General features: G+C 52.7%; 1 protein-coding gene across 1 annotated transcript in view; it reads right to left on the bottom strand.

The window, feature by feature from the left end:
• LOC133342729 (filamin-C-like) overlaps positions 1-22269 on the bottom strand; it is a 58458-nt gene extending 36189 nt beyond the window's left edge. The window contains 12 exon segments of the mRNA XM_061552069.1: positions 614-921; positions 1223-1359; positions 1854-1980; positions 2440-2577; positions 3627-3827; positions 7464-7629; positions 8500-8577; positions 9873-9991; positions 10482-10629; positions 11550-11647; positions 12104-12352; positions 21386-22269. Coding sequence (XP_061408053.1) covers positions 614-921; positions 1223-1359; positions 1854-1980; positions 2440-2577; positions 3627-3827; positions 7464-7629; positions 8500-8577; positions 9873-9991; positions 10482-10629; positions 11550-11647; positions 12104-12352; positions 21386-21779 — 2163 coding nt within the window. The 5' untranslated portion in view covers positions 21780-22269.
• Positions 22270-22504: the final 235 nt, after the last annotated feature.

Here is a 22504-nt window from a genome sequence, read left to right on the forward strand (position 1 = left end):
CCTTTGTCTCCCCAGTGCGATGTTTACGCACCTCACCACATACTAATTTAAAGCTGATTCGACATAGGGGAGGCCCAGAACCGGTTCAAATATTCGCCACTATTATTGGTTGTGAGCGGGAATCGAACTCAGGCCACAAGGTTCATAGCGCAGTGCACTAACTGCATGCACACACACACACTCTGAGTTTCCAAAGCTATTGGTGTGTCCACTGACAGGTGTTACCCAGCAAGTGAGGCAGCTAATTAGCATGCTGCTCATTAAGAGTGCTGGTTCAGTAGCGTACATGCTTGTTAGCGAGTTAGATCGCTAGCATGCCGACTCGTTAGGGTGTCAAACCCTGAGCATGCCAGCGCATCAAAATTCCAATTCGTGAGCAAGGTGGCTCATTTGCATGTTGGCTCGATGGAGTGCGGCTTCGTTAAGAGGAACAACTCGTGAGCACGCTGGCACGGCCGCATGGTGTCTAGTTAGCGTGCCGACTTGCTTGCGCACAGACTAATTTGTGTGACGGCTCGTTGACATGCTGCCGTATTAGAATCCTGACACATTATGCCAATGTTTCATTTAGCAACCTGCAGTACCGTCCACAACCCGTGCGCCCGCGCGTCACCTGGGCATAGATCTTGAGCGCCCCTCTCCCCGCGGCGCGAGCGTCCACGGTGAACTCTGCCGGCGCGTCCACCACGCAGCCCGTGTGCGCCAGGCCCGGGCCGTGGGCCTTGACGCGCTCGGGGAAGTGGTCAAGTGGTGCCGGGAGGATGTGGGCGATGAAGGGGCTGCCCTTGATGTCCTCATCGTCGCACACGACGTGCACCGCGTACTCGCCCGGCTCCGTGGGCCAGTAGCAGACGTCGCACGAGCCGTCGCCCTTGTCCTCGCACTCGATCTTCGCCTGCGACGGCCCCTCGATTGAAAAGCCTGGTGCGACGAGGTGGGGGAAGGTGGGGGTTGGGAGGGGAGTGAGGAGAGGGCCGGAAATGGGGAGACGTCAACAATATCATCATCGTCATCGACGTTAGTGTCACCGTCACAGTCAGTGTCACCGTCTATGACACGAATGTCGGTGGCACCGTTAGCATCAACAACATCAATGCCGCCTACATGGGTGTCATGACTAACACCATTATGTATACGTGCGTACGAGCGTGTGTGCGTGACCGCGTCTTTTGTGTGTGCATGCAGCTGTGCATGCGTGTGGCCGTGCATCTGCGCGTCTCACCGAGCGTGCCGACCTCTGTCCCCACGGCCTCCACCACGAAGTTTGCCGATTTCCCGACAACGCCGGTCTCGAGGCCGGGCCCCCAGGCCCGCACCTTCTGTGTGCCGGCCTCCACCTCCACGATCACCTCGAAAGGGCTGGTGCAGCAAAACGTACATCACTAATTTATTCCTGTGCCTTCATTACAAAGAGGCTGAGAGTCTCCCCTTCAACAGCAGAGTTAGGACAAAGCAATCTTGAAGGTAAAAAAAAGTAATGGATTCCGTAACGCTGTCAAACGCAAGCGTTTGTTCTCAGAAATGTCTGATTAGCGAATATAACGTTACCGTGCGAGCCGCACAACGAGATGTCGCACGCGGCGTGACGTATGACCGTTCGACAGTCCGCGTGTCTAGGCCCGATTATTTTTTTATTCATCTGGAAATCGGGAGCACCTACCTGCTGTGCACTAAGTTAACAAACAGGATCGTTTCCTGGAAGGTTGCAAAAAAGTTTTAAAGCCTACCAGTAAATTTTAGAAACAAACTGTATTTGAATAATCAGCGCTCGTTTGAAATGGTAACTCGAGTTGGAACTGCGATCGTCGCTGTGCTGCGCGTGCTTGAGTCCGCGGGGGCGCGCGCATGGTCACCTGCGAGGGATGTTGTGGCCGCCCCAAGTGATAGTGATCGTGTACTTCCCGGGCGCCGCGGGGCAGTACTCGAACTCGAAGACGCCATCGCCGACGTCTGTGCGCTTCACCGCCTCGTCCGTGCCACCTGCGGGAGAGGCGAGGGGAAGTAACGCCCATCGGGTCGTGAACTCTCCACCGTGACCCCCACTCTCTCCTCCGCATGCAGTCTCAATGAGTGGAGGCATGCAGTGGTCATGGTGATGGATGGAGAGAGAGGTATAAAAACCGAACCGGTAGCCGCTATTCACCACCAAGTGGTGGTGGATTCATCACAGCGCTTGTGCCAGGCTAGGTGCACATGGAGGCCGTCACGTGATTTGTGGATGGCTCGCGCTGCTGGCAGGATGTCACGGAACAGACCCGGGTGCCATGAGTTGACTGAGATGACTGGCAGATGCAACACCTGTGCCAAAATCGCTGCATTTTACCTGCCTGTCACCCCGCAAGTTGTTGCGAGAATCGCTCACGCACACACGCACAAGCACATCCTCGGCAGCAAGCAGCTTCATTTTATTTGTCTCGTCGGCAGGGCGCAGCCACTCACGCGGGCCGCGGATGGTGACAATGAGCTCTCCTGTGCCGGCGCCCTTGGTGTGCACGCGGAAGTCGGCGTGTTCCTTGACGCGCACTCCCTTGGGCTGCAGCCCGCGGCCCCACGCGCGGCACGCGCTCGGGTTGCAGGCTGCACACACAAACGAACACAAAAAACATATAAAGATCCACCGTATAGCCTTAACAGACTGTTGGGGCAAGTGCTGTTAGCAAGCACCTATGAAGGCCGGCATGGCACACGAGTGGGTGGGTTGCCAACACCACGCCTGGCCGATTTTGTCTCCCCAGTGATGTTTACACACCACACCAGGTACTTATTTGAGGCTGAGTCGTTATAGGGGAGGCCCAGGACCGGTTCAGATAATTGACACTGGTGTTGGTCGTGAGTGGGACTCGAACTCGGGTTGCCAGGTTTGTAGTGCAACGCGCTAACCGCTTCACTACCGTTAGCGCATGCACACACACAAACACATGATTATAACGATGAGTTGTGTGTCTCATAAAGCTGTCCTCCAGCAGACATTGGCGGCGTCTCGGAGCGAGTGACTTGCATCTAATCTATTCATCTCAATGCATTTGCAAGGACACCCCCCCGCCAGTGGCAGCTGTCCCTGTTGCGGCACAAGGTCACTCTTGCCTGTAAGCCAGATGGCATTAGTGCCAGTAGGGGACGACCATTGCTGCTGTTGTGAAAAAAACAATGCAATAGTTTGGGTGTAATTTTCAGAATTTGGCAAGTTTGGACCGTGATGTCGGCACTTGTTTCGAATGACGTCATGGGATCTTCAACGTCCACTGTGAAGCAGACGGCACGCGGTATTTTCAGTATTAACCAGGGTGGCAGAAGCGTGACCTTATGCAACGAGTGGTGAGCATGCTACCACTGGGCCACATGAGCCTTAACAGACTGTTGGAGTAAATGCTGTTAGCAAGAAGCACCTATGAAGGCTGGCACGCCACATTCATGAGGGAGTGGGTGGCCACCACCACGCCCGGCCGTGGTGGTGACCAGGACCAGTTCAGATAATCATCATCGGTGTTGGCCGTGAGCGGGAATAGAACTCGCTTCGCCGAGTTCTTAGCACAGCGAGCTAACGGCTCCACTACCGCTGGCCACACTCACAAACACACACACACGTGTACACACAAGCACACATGCACGTGAATGTGCACGCTCACCCTGCGAGATGACAACGGTGTAGGGGCTGCGGGGGATGGGCTCCCCGGCGAAGGTGATGTGCACAGCGTGCGGGCCCTCGGTGACGGGCCGGTACGTGCAACGGTACACGCTGTTCCCGCGGTCTTCCAGCGACACCTCCACCGAGTCGGCACGGCCCTGTGGGTCCACGATCACCACGCCCACCTCGCCCACGCCCGCTCCTGCCAAATATAATCAGAATATGTATTTATCCTGGAGGAATCCAATGAGCTATGTAGTTATTTTTGACAGATGTCCAGTAGGGGCAGGTAAGAATGTTACAATACACACGCGGGCGCGCACATACACACGCGCACACACACACACATGGGCGCGCACATACACACATGCACACACACACATACGGGCGCGCACATACACACATGCACACACACGCACACACGCACACATAGACACATAGACACAAATGTGCACTCACACACGTGCTCACACATGTACGCATGTGTGCATACAAATACAAAGATCCCCCATATAGCCTTAACAGACTGTTGGGGCAAGTGCTATTAGCGAGCACTTATGAAGGCCGGCACGGCACACGAGGGGGTGGGTGGTCAACACCACACCCGGCCGCCTTTATCTCCCCAGTGGAGATGTTTACACATCACACCAGTTACTCATTTTAGGCTGAGTTGACCTAGGGGAGGCCTAGGAGCGTTTCAAATAATGGTCACTGGCGTTGGCCGTGAGTGGGAATCGAACTCGGGTTGCCAGGTTCGTAGCGCAGTGCGCTAACCGCTACACTACTGTTAGCGCATGCAATAACAACAACCGCCATTCGCCACTAAGTGGCGGTGACGTCACCACGATGCTTGTGCCAGGCCATGTGCACCTTGAGGCCACGTGAAGTGTCGAACGCCCGCTGGCAGGAGGTCACGGGGCAGACCCTGGTGCCACGGGTCGACTGACCGAGATGACTGGCTGATGCACCACCTGTGCCCCCTACTGAACCAACTTGCTGTGCTTTAGCCACCTGGCGCTCTGCTCGTTGTTGTGAGCGTCGCTCCTCCGCCCTCCGTTGTTGTTGGAGGGCGACTGCTTCCAACTGCCCAGTAGCGTCCTTCACGAGCCTCCTCCACAGAGGCCGATCTAGACACCGCTGGTACCAGTCATCGGCAAGTCCACTCAGCTCCACGTCCTCCTGTACCACATCACTCCATCTCTTCTCTAGCCAGTGCCGCGCCCGTTTAGCCCCCTCGATCCGGCCGAACAAAAACTGTTTAGCATGCGGTGGCTGGGCATGCGGGCTACATGACCCAGCCAACGCAGCCTTGCCTGCTGGAGGAGCTCACCGATGGGACTTTGCCCAGATCTTTCAAGGATTTGTGAGCTCCTCACACAATCCAGCCTGGTTAAACCCAGGATGGACCGTAGGCAGGCCAGCCTAAATGTTTCCAACCGGCGAAGATGCTCCATTAGGGGGGTCCACGTTTCACAAGCGTAGAGAAGGGAGGGAATGACCGTGGCCGAGAAGACCTGAAGCTTCGTGGGGAGCGACAGACCAGGTAGCTTCCACACAGCGTTACGCAACCGATGAAAATATATTGCCGCTCGACTGATTCGGAGTGAGACCTCTGCTGTTAAACTGGAGCCGGTCATAAGCACACTGCCCAGGTATGGAAAACTCTCCACTCTCTCCACTACTGCCCCATGACCGATTGGGAGTTGTGGGGGTGGAGTGTCCGATGGTACAAAATACCCAGGCAGGTGCTTAGTTTTGGTGGGGCTGATGGTAAGGCCCCACCTCTTAGTGGCACGCTCCAGTCTCAGCAGCGTCTCCAACTCCTCTTCTGAATGAGCAGCTATTACCAAACCATCGGCATACATAACGTGGTTGACCAATAGGGAGCCATCCCTTGATCGCACCCGGGCGTCGATCAGCCTCCCATTATATCTGTGATCGTGGGCCACTGAGGCAGACTCCATCTCCTCAGCAACCCGCGACCACCACCCATCCTTGCAGCGCCTTACGGCTCTCCGAACCTCCGAGCGAAGGCTGCGGTAAACCTCCTCATTCTCTGACGTGGGATGCTGTAGCCGATGAGAGTGGGCCTGCTGCTTTTTCTCAACTAACCTGAACACCTCCTCTATCAGCCAGGGTTTCTGGGGAGGTCTGGACCGCGTACCCAAAGCAGCCATTGCAGCTGCATGAGTCACAGTCCTAAACCTCGCCCATTTACCTTCGACATCAGGAGGAGTGGGGGACGATGCCAACCCCAGCTGCAAGCGATGATGAAATTCTCGCTTGCAACTTTCATCAGCTAACTGAGACCAGGCCACTTTAGGTTGGAATGGGGTCCTGGGTGTACACCCACCACCGGAGTGGAAGAATGGCAGGCGCATCTTACAGATGACTAGTCGATGGTCAGAGGGCAGATCAGCTCCACGGTAGGTCCTGGTGTCAAGGACATGGGTTCACATCCGCTGGTCCGTCATTATGTAGTCCAGCAGATGTTCTTGCTTGGACCCGGCATGCATCCATGATGTTGTGTGGATGCGCCGATGCCGGAAGAGCGTGTTGATAATTACAAGCCCATGGGCTGCATAAAAATCTAGCAGCCTCCTACCGTTGTTATTGAGCTGGTCTGGCCCATGCCTTCCAATCACTCTAGACCAGTTGCCAGCATCATGACCAACTCGGGCATTGAAGTCACCCAACAAGATGACTCTGTCCCGAGTGGCCACTTTAGCCAGTACCTGTGACAGGAGGTCTTAGAAGGCATCTGATTCATCGGCTTTGCCTGCATCCCTCCACGGATGTTCGTCTTCGGTGGGGGCATAAGTAACCACGACCACCACTCCTCGCCTCCGTTTGATGGGAAGGCGAGCCCAAAGTATCCTGGGGCTTACAGCTTCCCACACCTCACCGCCACGCTCCCACGCCCCCTTCATTCTTTTGTTCAAAAGAAGAGCCACACCCTGTTGTTTGGCAGTCTCCTGCCCCGAGTAGAGGACTGTCCACCCCTCATGGTGGCAGGAGCCAGAACCGGTCCACCGGACCTCCTGAATGCCACAGAGATCCAGGCGGTACCGGTCCAGCTCCCGACAAAGGAATGGCAGCCTCTCCTCCGCAGTGAGCGTTCGAACATTCTACGTGGCCATCCGTAGTGGCTTTTCGTTGTTTCTGAAGGAGCCCCGAGGGTGAAAATTTCAATCTCCTGGCTCCGCCAATTGGGGTTTGGGAAGGAGACGTCATAGACGCCTGTTACCCCGGGGCCTCCGGCACAAGCTTTTTTTGTTACAGATTTATGTTTCATTCGTAGTTTCGTGGTAATAAATTGAGGGTGGAGGGGTTATCAGCCCCTCGCACCCGTCCAGAGCCCCCGTTTAGCCACTGTGGTGGTCACATACGCCATGAGGGGAGAGGCCAATGAGGCATTGGCCCTCCCCCCACAGCACTGTCCACGACAGTGTTGCCGTCCGGCACCGCAAGGAAGTAGGAGGTTGTTTTGCGCATGCACACACAGACGCACACACATGCAAAGACAAACATTTCTCGTGTAGTCATGAAGCCAGGGCTGCTAGCAAATGTTTTTTAAGGGCCGTGCCAGATTTGTGATGGTGGTGGCAGTATGATGATGATGGTGGTATTGGAGTTTGGTGATGTTCGCGATGGTGCTGGTGGTGTCTGTGGTCATGGTATTAGTGGTGATGGTATTAGTGGTGATGGAGGTGGCTTTGGTGGCGGTGTTCGTGATGGTTGTTGGTAGCGCTGTTGATAACGGTGTGCAGTTGGCCGCGTCGGTGGTATTGGTGAAACAGGCGGGCGGAAGTAGTGTTCGGCATCGCCGTAGTTTTACCCGCGGTGTAGATCTCAAAGTAGGTGGGCTTATGGGCCACGTTCCCGCTCGGCTCCAGGCCGGGTCCCCGTGCTGTCACCTTGCTGGCGTCGCCCACGGCGACCGTCGCCACGTCGACCTGGAACACGCTGCCGGGGATGTGCTGTCCGGCGAACAGCACAGTCACCTAGAAAACGCGCAACACACACACCCATCAGCTTTCAGGATTCCTGGAGATCGACCAATCCAGGAAAGACCACAGGGTTGGTGGTGGCCGGTGACCTGGGCCCGTGGTACTGGGTCCCACGGGAGATCTCCATCGCCAATGACGCTGCACGCAACGGTCAACGTCAAAGCGACGTCCGACCTCGAGTGAACATTCAGGGCAACTGGTGCTCACCTCCAGTTTACAAGCCCTGAGGTGCTGGTGGATAATTCCACATTCCCTGTGGCTGGGGATTGAGTCTATCCAGACGACAACTACATTTGACTTATCCCCACACACCGGTGCTCGTTTTATTGACTCAGAGGATGATGGGCCGAGTGAACCAGCGTGTGCTTGTAACCTGGTTGCAGTGACTATACAGTACCTTTATACAGCAGTGTACTGTAGAGAGAAAATCACAAACCCCAACTAAATTCAACATGTTCCGTGTCAATAACCACAGCGTGGCCTTAAGAGGAAAAGAATAAAACAGGTGATATTTTGGACAACGGCCCTTATTCGTATGCTACGACAGGACCATTTTGCCCGAAACGTCGCGTATCACACAAAGCGTTCCCTTATAAAGGCGGTATTACAGGGTGATCCATTTATAGAAACCCCCCCCCCCCCCCATTTTCAACATGATGTCATAGCCGACAGGCCTCGTGTCTTAGCAGAGGGGGAGATGCGAGTTAGTGTACAGTCAAATAGAGAGAGTTTAGAGGGAAAAGTAGTTCCGGTTATTTTTATGTTTCGGGGCCGTCGGTAATTGAATCCTCCGCGAAGGGCCCTCGTGGGCCATCTGTAAATGGGTCGCCCGCGACGGGGCCCCCTTTTGGGGGGAACTCTCACCTTGTGCAGGCCGGCCACCTTGGGGTGGTACACGACGGAGAAGGTGCGCCTCTTGTCGTTGTTGGGCGTCACCTTGGCCTAGCGGACGCGCAAACAGACGGCAAAGTGAGGTGGGGGGTGGGGACACTGACGACCGTGACCCCAGCGGCCACCGAAACCCCCTGGGCGCCAGAGTTACAGACGAACAGGCCCGGCGCCCAGGGTATTTACACGCAGAGCACCGACCGCGGCGTTGTTTTACGAAGTTTACGATTATAACATTGCAAATGCCAGGCGCGCCGTATTGCGGCCGCCACTCACGACGGGCGTTAAGATCCCGTGAGGGCCCAACCGCGAGTCGCCGGCGTCAGGGTCCGGACCAACACGAAGATGCCCGCCCCCTCCCCGTGTGGCCTTGAGGCCGTTTGGGGGGCAAGGGATGTCGGCGAGCAACACCTATGAAGGTCGGCACGGTACACGAGGGGGGGGGCGGTGAGTGGCCAGCACCACGGCCGACCGTCTTTGTCTCACCAGTGGCGATGTTTACACACTGCAGCAGGTTACTCGTTTGAGGCTGAGTCGAACTAGGGAAGACCCAGGACCGGTTCCGACAATCGCTTTCACTGATGTTGGTCGTGAGCGGGAATCGAACTCGGGACGCCAGCTCACCGCTACACCGCCGCTCCCCTCCACTTTGCAAGACGAACAGCAGCAAGCATTGCCCCCTACTGGCAGCAGACGAGTGCCCCAAGGTTTCGCTCTTCCAAAGCAAGACTCCCTATCCACGTCTCTTGAGTTCTCTCTCTCCTGGCCACACAACCTCACCCTCGACTCTCGTGCGGCCCTCTATAATCTATTGAGACGGAGAACAAAATATGTATCGGTTCAGGTGGCGAAACGTTAAGCCGCCCAATGTATTTGCATGGCCACTGAGAGTGAATGACTTGATAACCCCGGCTCGCTACAAACGGCGAACCCTTAATTCACCGTAATTTATATGGGATTCTGCACCGCACTAGCCGTGAGGCATCTGCTCTGGGCGGGCGCACTACGGGCGGTGTAGAAATATTAACGATGCCCTTTTTGCTTATATTTGTCTTCAGACACGGTTTGTTGAGCACAGGGCTCAAAGGCCGAAAACATCAAGCGGACAGCAACACACAGCACCATTAGCAAACGCGTAACAGACGAGAAGAGTGTGCAACGCGATCCTTGAACTGAGCAAGGCGATTGTTATTGCTCAGACGACGAGAGGGAATTCCACAGTGGAAGGCAGTGCGACGGAGAAAGACACCATCACGTGACAACACGACTTGTCATCGTCAGTCTGGTGGCGCGGGGGGGCTGTGGGGGGGGGGGCATGGGAGGCTGTAGGAGTGAGTGCGGCCCCTCACCTCCTCGGTGTGCCCCTCGGGGTCCTCCACGTACACCAGCACCTCGCCCACACCTGCGTTGAGCGTCTCCACGGTGAACTTCGCGGGGCGCGTCACCTCGTTACCCGAGCGCTCGATACCTGCCCGCCGGTCACATTGTCACTGCCGTCGTTATCCGCGCCTTCGCCCGATGTCATCGCCATCATCTTTCTTTTCGTCCACATCATCATTGCCGATGTCCTCGTCATTGCTATCAGTATCGTCACCATCGTCATCATTGCCAGCATCACTAACCGATATCATCGTTCCCATTACCACTATCGTCACCGCATCATTGAAATATTCACCATTGCCACCGTAATCGTCATTATTATTGTCAAATCACTCATTATCGTTGCCACTTTGTCATCACCATCATCATAACCATTACTTATCCCGATGAATCATCACCATTACGATCATCATTACCATCATCATCACAACCATCATTATTGTCATTCTCATCAGCATCATCAATGACCACTTTCATCAGTGTCATCTTCTCTATCACCATTACCACTATACTCGTTACTCAGTCATCTGCAGCATCGTCACGACGCGGTGCGGTGAGTGTGTGTAGCAGCAGCACACCTGGCCCGAAGGCCTTCACGCTGTTGGGGTCGATCTTGGGCCGGAGGGGGGTCCCCGGCTTCAGCTTGGCCTTGGGGAACTGCGACAGGTAGGTCATCACCGAGTGCTCGTCCACATTGGGGTCGACGATCTCCTCCGGGGCGATTACCTGGGTGGGGGGCAGATCGAGGTGAAGGGCATGTGGAGGTCACCCAAGCATTTATGGTGCTACAGGCAATTATTATTAGTATGTGCTTGCGTGTGTGTTTCACTGAGTCCCATTACTGTTTTTCAGGAGGGTGCTGCCAAGTTTTTGTAATCGAGTGGCGAGAATTGCTGCTGCTTCGTGTGATCCAAATTTAGTGATTTTAACGTAATTTTAAAATATGCCAAATAATATGGATCGCGACGCCGCCACACACCGGCCTACTCGTTTCGAATGACGATGGCGCGAATTTTATAGTGAACACAGCATTAAAAACCAGGGAGGCCTACTAGATTGGAGCCACAAACCTCTGCAACAAGCTGGGCTATTTCACCACCCAAAAACACATTGGATGGTTAGACTGACTCATTGACTGATCCACTGACCGACTGGCTGACAAACTGACTGACTTACTGACTCACTGACTAACAAATTGACCCACTCACTCACTGACTCACCGACTGATTGACTAACTGACCGTCTCACTGACTCGCCTGTTACCGAAAACAAGAGTGGCTCAGCGCTGCTGGGTCTGCGCATATCGAGCGAGCAGTCCAGCGGCTACCACAGTTGCGAGATGTTAACTACCTCGCCTGATGTATAGGAGATCGTCGGTTCGATACCAACCCCGTACCCTGTAAATTTGAAGTTTGCATGTTCTCCCCTGGTTGCGTGGATTGCTTTCCGGGTTCTCTGGGTTTCCCCTCCACATTTAGAATCAACGTGCGTTTTAAAGTATTTGGCTGCTATACATTTCCACGTGAATAGCCAGTTCGTTGAGCTGTGATTTTTGACCAGGTCGCTTCTGAAAAAGAGCTGTATAGCTCAGTGGGCCTTACCTGGTAAAATAAAAAAAAATTAGTTTGGTCGCCAGGTGAACTCACCTGTGGGACGCCGAGCCAGTCATCCGCCTGCTGCATGGCCTCCCGAGCATTGTCCACTGGCTTGTTGGGGTCCCAGGACTGCCAGTCGGGGCACAGGCCTTCACACCCGAGATCACACACAAAGACAAAGATCCCCCGTGTAGCCTCAACAGATTGTTGGTGTAAATTCTGTCAGCGAGTGGCACCTATAAAGACCGTAGACCGTTAAGGCCAACATCCCGCTTGGCTGTATGTATGCTGAACTTCTTTTGCACCGTACGTAGCCAACCTTGCTAATCGGAGGTGTGGGGGAAGGACAAACTCCTCCGTGGTGATGTTTGCACATCAGACCAGGTACTCAGTTTTAAGCTGAGTCGGGGGAGGACCGTGATCATATAATTTTGCCACTGTTTTTGGTCATGAGCTGGAATAGAACTAGGGCCGCCAGGTTCATAGCGCACTGTGCTAACCACTGCACGCCACCGTTCTCCACGCAACTATCATCACTACTGCGGCACTATGGTTGGTGGTTGCGATGGTAGTTGTGGTGGTTTTGATGGTGGTGCGGCACTCACCGGGAGCGCAGTTGTCCACCAGTGCCCCCAGGGCCTTGCCGTCTTGCCAGTCGCGATGGAAGTTGGTGATGGGAATTTGCGGGACCTTGTTCTGGATCCAGCCCAGCAGGCGCTGCTTTGGCGTCTGCTTCTTCATCTCCTCCTCGTCCTCGTCATCCCACATGGGCATGGAGATGGAGTAGTGCAGGATCAGTGTCCAAACAAGGCCCAGGATCAGCTTCAGGTTCCCATCCACGATGGCTTTGCTGTCTGTGGGGGGGCACCAGAGGGAAGAGGGGGACCCAAGGGAGATGAGGCTTTAGTTCGGCGAACAGTGCGAATGAAGTTCAACATATACTTTAAGCGCGAGCGCACGCGTATACTGCTTGTGTATTACAAGGATAAATTAGGGCCCGTGGGTATGATCACTGCTCTTGTGAATGTTGATATCATGATATATCTGATGATGATGATGGCGCTGTCATTTACACTTCACCATCTATTCATCACGCATCACGTGCACATTCATTATCAGTCATCAATATCACTAATATAATATCGTCAAGTATGATACTAATGTACTAATTGGTTATTATAATTACCACGATCAATTATACTGTTCAACAACAAAAAAACTTTTTTTTCTGGCCTGGAATTTTGCAGCTGTTTTAGACTAATTTCAGGGTGCTGATTCCAAATCTGATCTCAGACTTGTTCTATCACATCTCATTTTTATGCTATCGGCATACCCCATTTTCATTGATTTTACCCGAAATTAACTCTGTCACTTATGATTGCAAGTTGTTGCGAGTCAGTGACTGCTTTAGTGTTAAAATATGGTGCTGTATTTTTAGGATAGTGTGTTTATAATATAATTTTATGTAGATATCCACATTTATTTAATATTTTTATTCTGCAGTCTTTATTGAAAATGCAATATTTGATATCTCAAAAACCTGATGTGATAGACAAAAACTGATGCCAGATTTGGAATCAGCACCCCAAAATTACATTGAAACCGTTGGAATACCTTATGCCAGAAAAAGTGTGTTGACCAGTGTATTCGCCATCATCAATAATATAGCCCACAACGCAACCATCACCATCGTTAATGATGACAATGATAATTAACATCATCATAAATAATACAACCATCATTAATAACATCACCATCATATTAATCCTCCCCATCTATTTCAGGAATACATTTCGAAACATCAGAACGCTGTCTGCCTGAATGTATAGACGTCAGGGAGGGTGGGTGATGGAGGTGTGTGGGGAGTGGTAGTGTAGCAGTTAGCGCACTGCGCTATCCACTCGGTCTATGTGAGTGTGTGGGTCTTTATACGAGTCTATGGATATCTGTACACGTCACGAGTGACACAGGGCTGAGACCATCAACTCCCTACACTTGAGAACCCGGTGTCATCGCTGTGGTTGGGCGGATTTGAACCCACGGTCTCAACGGCGCCGGCTCGGCGTCTCAGTGACTCCCCCCACCCCCAAGACAGTCGCCCACCTCTCCCCAAACGATTATTATGAACAGTCCGAGCATGTGGGACCCTAGGCTCTCCCGACACCCAGCCCTGCACGGGGAGAGAAGTTGAGGTGCGGGAGGGGGGGTGTGGGAAGGAGGTGGCGGGTCGTGGTGACAGCTGGGCCAAGACGAGGTTAAGTCACGTGGCCATATTAGGAAGGCAAAACCTGGCACGGAATCTCGGCCGCACAAATGACAAGGGACCGTTTTATATATATATTTATACAAGTAATTTAAGAAATCCTTTGCTATAATTGGTATTGGCCGTGGCTGGCATGACCTCACGGGGTATTCGGGGGTTGTGGGGAGGCGGAGACGGGGGAATAGGAGGGAGATTGAGTTACTGAGGCCGCAGCAGGACTCGGAGGGCCTCCCGTCACGTCGACGACGACGTTCGTCTATCGTACGGGCAGAGCGGCAGCGCCGCGGTTTGGCGCGCCGCTCCTCGACGGAACCGGCGACTCGAGTTCGACTCGCAGCCACGGCCGACACATCAGTGGGAACCGATCCCTCACGACCAATGAGTTGTGAAATCTCTGCTTGACTGGAGACGGAGCCTCCTGCACCGGCATTGCGGACGCTCTATTCAATGGACGACGGTCCTATTCACAGCTCAGTGTGCCGTGTATCCGACCGTCACGTATCCACCCAAACCAATTAACCGCCCACACCCAGTGCAGTATTTTGCATGGTGCAACTGCCCTCTTCTGTAGACGACCACAAATCCGACCTCACATCGGCCCATTACCCGAGTCTCCAGCAAGTGGGACGTGCGACGTGAGGTGCACCATATTGATGTCAAAGGGTCCTTCAAGCTCAACCTGCTCTGATTCTAGAGCTGGGAAATTGCGAAGTCGAGTTAATAAAAAGGGAAAAGGCTATACCTACACTGTATAGGTTAACATCCCGTTATCCACAAGTTAGTCTATGCGCATTTTGTTTAAGCTATATTAGTCTATTAACATTGTTTTTTTTCTGTCATTCGTTTTACAAACAAATAGGAAAGAGCTATTTCCCCCGGCTGCGCGTCCATATGTGTCCCATTGGCGTGCGACGTCCGAATGCAAGGAAGTGCAGAAGGGTCGAGGGAATAGCCACAGCCCGTTCAGGACATCCTCAACACGTCTTACCGAGCCACAGCCCGTTCAGGACATCCTCACCAAGTCTTACCGAGCCACAGCGCATAAATAAACCATGTCGCACCACTCAAACACTCACATTAATCATATTAATATATTATGCCACGTGTTATCCAGGGAATGCTCATCGAGTTACATTACTCTTGCAGGAGGATCCTGTGAGGTTTTCGTATTGGGAGTCAGTGATAATTGCTGCTGCTCTGTGTGGTCTCAATTGAGTAATTCGCAGTGGAATTTTTCAAAGCTGTGCCGATTTAAACCACGAGAGCCAGGGTCAAAAGAGAACTGTGCAGTTATAACGTCCTATATGTACCACCAACCGCAAGAGAATATCGACAGATCGATGCACAATATAAGTCGTGATAGAGACTCACAGAGATATACACGAAGACAAGCCGCAGTCGTGCGATTGTGCCCATGCAACCAAAACTATGGACCGTAAAAGAAATCGCTGTGGTCTGCGCTCCTCCAAAAAAGGAGGAACAACAAAACGAAACTCTCTAATGAAGCCCTCTCGTCGTGGCCAGCAGACCTCGACATTGGCATCGAGCTCCTGGACACATTGGTGCAGTCTTGCGCGAGAGAAGAATGAAACTTCCTATAAATATCAGTTGCGTTGATATTATCTGCCACCAGGAACTCAATTGCCCAACGCTGCTTCCCCACAGCAATAGGAAACGCAGTTGTCTTACTGTCATAATGTAACTACCCAGACTGCTTTTCGAGGCTGTATTGAGACTTTAAGAGTCGCCATCAAATTTACACGCGTTAAGCGACGGCCTGTCTGTCGTTCTCTTGCGATTATCCACGGTAAAACGTCAGTCGAGCTCGGTTATCCGATTATCCTGTAAACACGCAACGTTGAGCCAACGTTGGCCCACTGTTGCGTGTTTACTGGGCACTAATGTAATCGATCACTCTACCGATTATAGGTTCGATTACTTGACTAATCAGATCGGGTAAGACGAAAATACATTGAAGTATCACGCGTGACGCTGGACGGTAACTGATAGATTAATCGTGAACCTCCTGCTAAGTCACGTGGGTGTTGATGAATTAATTACGCGGCACGCCGGCACGTGTTGCCGATCACGTGGTACAACAGCAGATGAAACGGCGGCGGTGACGACGCCGCTGCTGCACGTGGCTTGGCTGTGATCATCCAGCGCTGTGGAGGCAGCAGTGAGGGTTGGTGGTTCACCACACTGATTTTATTGTGAAACTCCCAACCTGTGCGCGTGGAGGAGGGGCTATGTCCTGGCTCGCCACGAGAAGGCGGTCCAGCAAGTGGGCGAATCGCCATCTGTTTCCGTCTGTACGGGGATGGAGCGTTGCCCCCTCGCACACGGCGTGGGGTTTCTCCGGGTGTTCCGGCTTCCTCCACACGTCTACAATAATATACACGACTTATCATTAATCAGCTGAAAACATCTTACAGATACAAATCTAATGCGGAAGGGACCCTCCTGAAAAAGTCCCACGACTCAGTAGCGTGGCTCCCCTGGATAAATAATTAAATAAAATTAGATGAAATACCCAAACTCGCCACGCTCCCCATTAGCACTGCCTCACACATCAGTGAGTGGTGCAAACGGTCCACGTTTCAGGCAATGGCCCTTCCTCAGAGAAGAGGACACATACTTGTATTAATGGTGATGATAATTATATGAGTGGTGTGGGCATGACTGTGTTGGAGATTGGTCCACACACACGGACAAATATCCCCCATATAGCTTTAACAGACTGTTGGGGCAAGCACCTATGAAGGCCGGAACGGCACACGAGGGGGTGGGTAGCCAGCACCACGCCCGGTCGCCTTTGTCTCCCCAGTTGCGATGTTTGGTGCGATGTTCACACATCGTACCAGTACTAGGGGAGGCCCAGGCCTGATTCAGATAATCGTCACTGGTGTTGGCCGTGAGCGGGAATCGAACTCGGGTGACCATATTCGTAGGGCAGACCTCTAACCGTTGCACTATCTCACATACACCTCATAAACACACACCTTCGCTCGCAAAGACCTCTCGCACACCCGTCACACCCCCTGCGTAGCCTTCACATACTGTTGGGGTGAGTCTCAATAAATATGCAACGTTGGGCCAACGTTGGTATATGGTTGGCGGAACGTTGGACCAACGTTGGGCTATGTTTACTGCTTCGATGTTAGCAAGCACCTATTCGGACCATCGTGGCTCTGGCCCAACACACACGCGCACACCCAGCGAGCAAAACACGTGCGCATTCTCACACACGCACGCACCCGCAATCCAGCGCCCAGTCATTTTATCAGCTGTTATCCCGCGCGCGCGCGCGTGTCTGTCGGGGGCTGAGATGCATGTGGAGGGGTGGGGGCCACTCAGCTGTCACGCACAGACACAAGAACAAAAAATACAAAGATGCCCCGTATAGCCTGTAACAGACTGTTGGGACAAATGCTGTTAGCGAGCACCTATGAAATCCGGCACAGCTCACGATGGGGTGGGTGGCCAAAACCACGCCCGGCCGCCTTTGACTCCCTCGTGGCGATGTTTACACACCGCACGAGGTACTCGTTTGAGTCTGAGTCGACCTAGGGGAGCCCCAGGACCGGTTCAAATAATCGTCACTGGTGTTGGCTGTGAGCTGGAATCGAACCTGGGCCGCCAGGTTCGCGCCCACACAAAGACAGACAGACACGCACACACACACATTCCTGCCGAGACTCACCCCAATCTCGAAGTCAGCTACCCCCTCTGCCCTCTCCTCCCAGCCCCACTGTCGCTCATCATCTCACGCCGCCTTTAACACACACGACCACCATTCCCAGAGGAAGCGGTCTGGCAATGGCTCAGTAACGGGTTCATCATCATCATCGTCGTCGTCGTCGTCAGTATTAACATCATCATTACCATCATTGGCGCACGTGGCCTCTGCCGTCTAAGTGATCGGTGAAGGAACTTCGCGCACGTGGTTGGCACGCGGGGTTGAAGCGACTCGAGGAGGCGACCCTCGTGTGGAGTCGATCGCGTCGTGGCCACAAGAGGACAAACATATAGTAGGCGACGTTTCGGGAAAGGGTCCTTCTGTACATTTCGAGGCTAAACCAACACTGCCCCAGGAGGAAAGCAGTGACTGTCTTCTTCTAGAGGCGGCATTGTTGGCGGACGTGCTGAGTAGTCGTTGTTGTTGTGCTCGTGCACCACGAGTCACGTGTGTGTGTGTCTTGCCGAGCACGGAGTGCAGCGATCGTATGGCGGCATAAACTTCGACTCTGAGAAAGAAAGACGCGATAAGACTTGCGTGGGGTTGGAGGTTGTGTGTGGCGGCGTCGAATGGAGATGATTGGTCGGGGGTGGCGAGAACGAGACAAGAGGACCTTCTAGACCAGGATAAGGAAGCGAGAAGACCCATTAGAACGATCCAAAAGAGGCGATATATGGAGGCTGGGAACGTGCTCAGAGGACTGAGCTTCACGAAGAATGTTCCAGAGAGAAATGTTGCTGTGTGTGATAGAGCTGATGATTATGCCGTGCCTGTGTTTGATGTTGCTGTGTGTGATGATTTTGATGTTGCTGTGTGCTATGATGCTTCGTGTCACGATGATGATGATCCAGAACAAGTAATATTTAAAACTACTTTTTTTAAACACGCTTTAATGAAATGTACCGTACTAGTAATGGAAGAACTGCACGACTCCAGGAAGTGGCCCCCAATCTTGTCATAACGTCAGGGACCGTGGTGGTTTACAGCCAACGTCAGTTGAGCGTGGACTATTAGACCCAAGCCGAAACATAACATATACAAAGATTGTTTAAACATTTTTTTTAGAGAATATAGTATTGTTATCAGTATGACACAAGTATAACAAGTTTGCAGTCGATGCCACATTGGGAAGTGGGTTAAAATTGAGTTACAAGATTTGAGGATAAAACAACAACAGACAGTGAGTTAACAAAAAGCGTGTAACAAAAATTGTTTAAACATTTTTGTTTTTTTTTATATAATATGGTATTGTCATCAGTATGACATAAGTATACCAAGTTTGTAATCGATACCACATTGGGAAGTGGGTTAAAATTGAGTTACAAGATTTGAGGATACAACAACAGAGTGAGTTCATAGAAAGCGTGTAATAAAAAGGCAAGAGACGTGGACTGGGCACATGCTCAGAGATAGGAGCGGGAGCTCGATGAAGGGAGTCCTGTGAGTGTTCGGGATGCTGGGAAGGAGGCCAAGAGCAATTAAAACAAATATGCTGCTTGACGACTTGAAGGAAGGATGGGGGATGGGGAGGTCCAGTGACATAAAGGAGAAAGCTCCAGATTGGACAGTATGGATGGGGCTTGAGCCATGGTCGTGGCCGGCCAACAGAAGATGACCCAACCACGCGCGCGATGTGGCGCTTTGGCAGCAGGAGTGAGTGGATAGAGCAGAGATTTGTGAATTTCACAAAACCTCGCCGGGCTGCCAGGATGCCAGCAGATGGTAGGACGTGACGTGGGTATATGAACCCGTCTGTGCGGAGTTTTTAACGTTATCCCAACGTACGCGTGGGGTTTCTGTCGTGACCCCCAGCCTCCTCCCCACACGAGGCAAAGCATTCTTACAAAAAACATATTTTGGCCATTGAAGCTTTCTTGGATAAATTACCGGCATCGTCATTATGACGACCACTCATGTTGGAGCGGTGGTGAAGTCGCCTCGAGCGCACGAGCCGCATGGATTGTCGCATCGCAGGACCGCGAGAAAAGGCCGACGGCTTGGAGAGTTAATTCATCCAGCAGTTGATAGATCATGGCTGCTGATGATGGTGGTGGTGAATAGTTTCGTAGAATGTCGGGCCGGGATGTCGCTTCTTACAAAAATAAACGACTACCATTTCCGGCCTTAATAAACTAAACTCAATTAGTTTTTTAAATTAAATTTACCAGGTAAGGCCCACTGAGCGAGATATTGTAGCTCTTTTTTAGAAGCGATCTGGCCACGAATTATAGCTCAATAAAGTGGTTTACCATCACGTGGAAGTTGATAGCAGCATGTTTTTAAATGTGGAGGGAAAACCCAGAGGACCCGGAGAGATATCCACGCGACCATGGGGAGAGAGACACGCAAAATCCAAATATATCCCTGCAGTCTACACACTGCATGTGGGATCTTTGCTTCTTGTATGTATGTATGTTGAACTTCTTTCGCACCGTACGTAGCCAACCGTGGTAATCGGATGTACGGAGGAAGTGCATATATATATATACTGTTGTGTATATATGCACACACACGAAGGATTAGAATCATCAAGAAGGTTTGGCGACCCGGAAAGAGAGTTCCGCACCCGGCACACCACATCCAATAGACCTTACGACTATGGCTGTGGTCACTACTAGTCACGTGCCACCTACTGCAGTCTCACAGCGACCCCTGCCCCGGACCTGAGCTAGCATCGCGACTGGGCCCACAGCTCACAGAACTCGTGGAAATCCTCTCGCAAACAATCTCTGTCCGCTTAACTTCAAGCCTGGCCCGTCTAGATCAGCGACCAGATAAAAATGTTTCGTCTCAGCCTGCGCTCAGGGCCGGTTTAAAAATGTGTAGGCCGCCTAGGCTACAGGTACTGTGAGGCCCCCAGTAATATTTTCAAAAGGAAAAAAAAGTTAAAGAAAAATATAATAATTTTTTACAAGGCTAACAACATAAAAGTCAGCATTTACAAATGAAATATCTTTTTACTGAATCTCTGGAGGCCTTCCAGCTGGCGGAGGCCCCTGGGCTGCAGCCCCTAAAGCCCCCACGCCTGAATCCGGTCTTGCCTGCGCTCAACATCCAGTATCGGTCTCGCGATGACTTGTAGTCTCGAGCTACGCGAGCCACCTGCTCCAGTCCACTACCAGCGAGCTGGATCATATTGAGTTTAAGCCCTGGAGGGACCCAGGGCGGGATTAATTTACAGGCGGGTGGGGGAGGGGGGGGGGGGCAAACTGTTATATATTTGGGGGGCACTTTGCATGTCCAATCCCTTGCTTGAATAGTTTCACCACCGCCCGTGCCCCCGAGTGATGCCAGTCACCCCGCTCCTACTCATCACAGCCATGTGAGTGCTGGCGTTTAAACGTGGTGCACGAATGTATGTACTGTATGTATGTTGAACTTCTTTCGCACCGTACATAGCCAACCGTGATAATCGGAGGTAGGGGGGGAAGGACAACAGACAAAATATAAAATACGTTTTTAAAGCACTTCCTAAGTAAACGCGAAATAAGCTACGGTCATGTTAAATTGGGCACGCCGCTGGTAGCGACACTCCGCGTGGCTCAAGCATCGCTGCCGTTAACCTGCTCCGCAGCTCGGCCGAAACGCGAGCGGCTCGCCAGAGGATGACTCCGCCCCCCACCCCCCATCATCCTTCCAGGGGGGATAAAATAAGAAAGTCAACAGCGGTTGTCCTATGTATGGATGAACCCGCCACGTGAACGTGTGGCATTTAATCACACACATTACCCATACAGCGTGTATTGCAGTGGCCGTATCTACATTTCATGGGGTCCTTCAAACTCTAAAGAGGCCCCAGGCTGCACCACCCGAAGCCCCTGAGTGAATTCGGTCTTGCCTCCCGCGTGTCCAGCGCTGTGTCCAGCTGCCTCCCGAGCCACTCACCTATGGACACCAGCTTGATGTGCTCCCGCTCCAGAAACTCCAGGGCCACGGACACGTTCTCGAGCTTCATTTGTCTGAAGTTTGGCCTCGAGTGGTACTTGCGGTACATCCTCTTCTGACTCAGCACCTCCAGCAGCGAGATGAGCCTGAGGCCGTCCGCCAGATCCTTCTGCAGGTCGGTCACCGTCTTGTTGGCGCACTTGAGGTGCTCGTTGCACCAGCGGGTGAACGTGTTCTGCTGAATCTTCTTCCATGGCGCGTCCTCGGCAAGCTCCTTCTCGCCAGCCGGGATCTCGTCCTCTGCCTGCACCTCCTGGCCGCGGAGCTCCTCCTCGGGGGAGCCGTTCATGCGATCTCCGCGCGAATGCGCAACATAGTGCGGTTCTAGATCCATCTCGAGAGCGCGGTTCTTCTTCTACTGCTGCTGATGATGCCGATTACACCCTCGCCTGCCTTTGGTAACAAAGCTGTAACACGACGACTTGTTTGGTGGGTCGAGGGTTAAACGTCTGTCTTGTTTAAAAACTTCTTGCGGGAAGAGGCCTCTGGCGTCTGCCGAGAGCTGAGCGCCACGCGAAGTGCGCAAAAGGCGCAGGGGGAGAAGAGGTGGGCCAACAGCTCGGCCACTCCTCGCCGCCTCCCTTATCTGCTCGTCTAAAAATAACTCGCGAGGAGATCCGGCAAAATCTGCAGGCGTTCGTGGATCCGCAGCCGATTTCGTCGAGTCTTCTCGCAAACGCGGGGTGAGACGAAGAGAGGAGAGAGAGACGCGTGATTCGTTCACAGCGATCGGAGTGCTGCCTGGTCGCGTTTATCGTTCTCGATCGAAGTTCCTCTTGCGCGTCCGCTGATGCTGCCGCTGCTGCTGCTGCTTCTGTGTTGCTTCCAGCTGCCGCTCGTTCCCTTATAAAGGGTCGAGGGGCGAAGGGGTCTCGTCACTCCTAATTAAAGGCGGCTCGCTCAGTGTCCGCGCCGCTCCCGGTGCACCGGGAGAGCGATGCGCTATTTTTGGTCTTCACTTCGCACACATTGGGCCACAAATACGCGCACACTCACTCACAGACACACACACAATAACACACACACACAATAACACACACACACAATAATACACACACA

Source organism: Lethenteron reissneri, chromosome 15 (genome assembly GCF_015708825.2).
Source record: "Lethenteron reissneri isolate LAM-NWPU_2019-01 chromosome 15, ASM1570882v1, whole genome shotgun sequence".
Lineage (NCBI taxonomy): Eukaryota > Metazoa > Chordata > Hyperoartia > Petromyzontiformes > Petromyzontidae > Lethenteron > Lethenteron reissneri.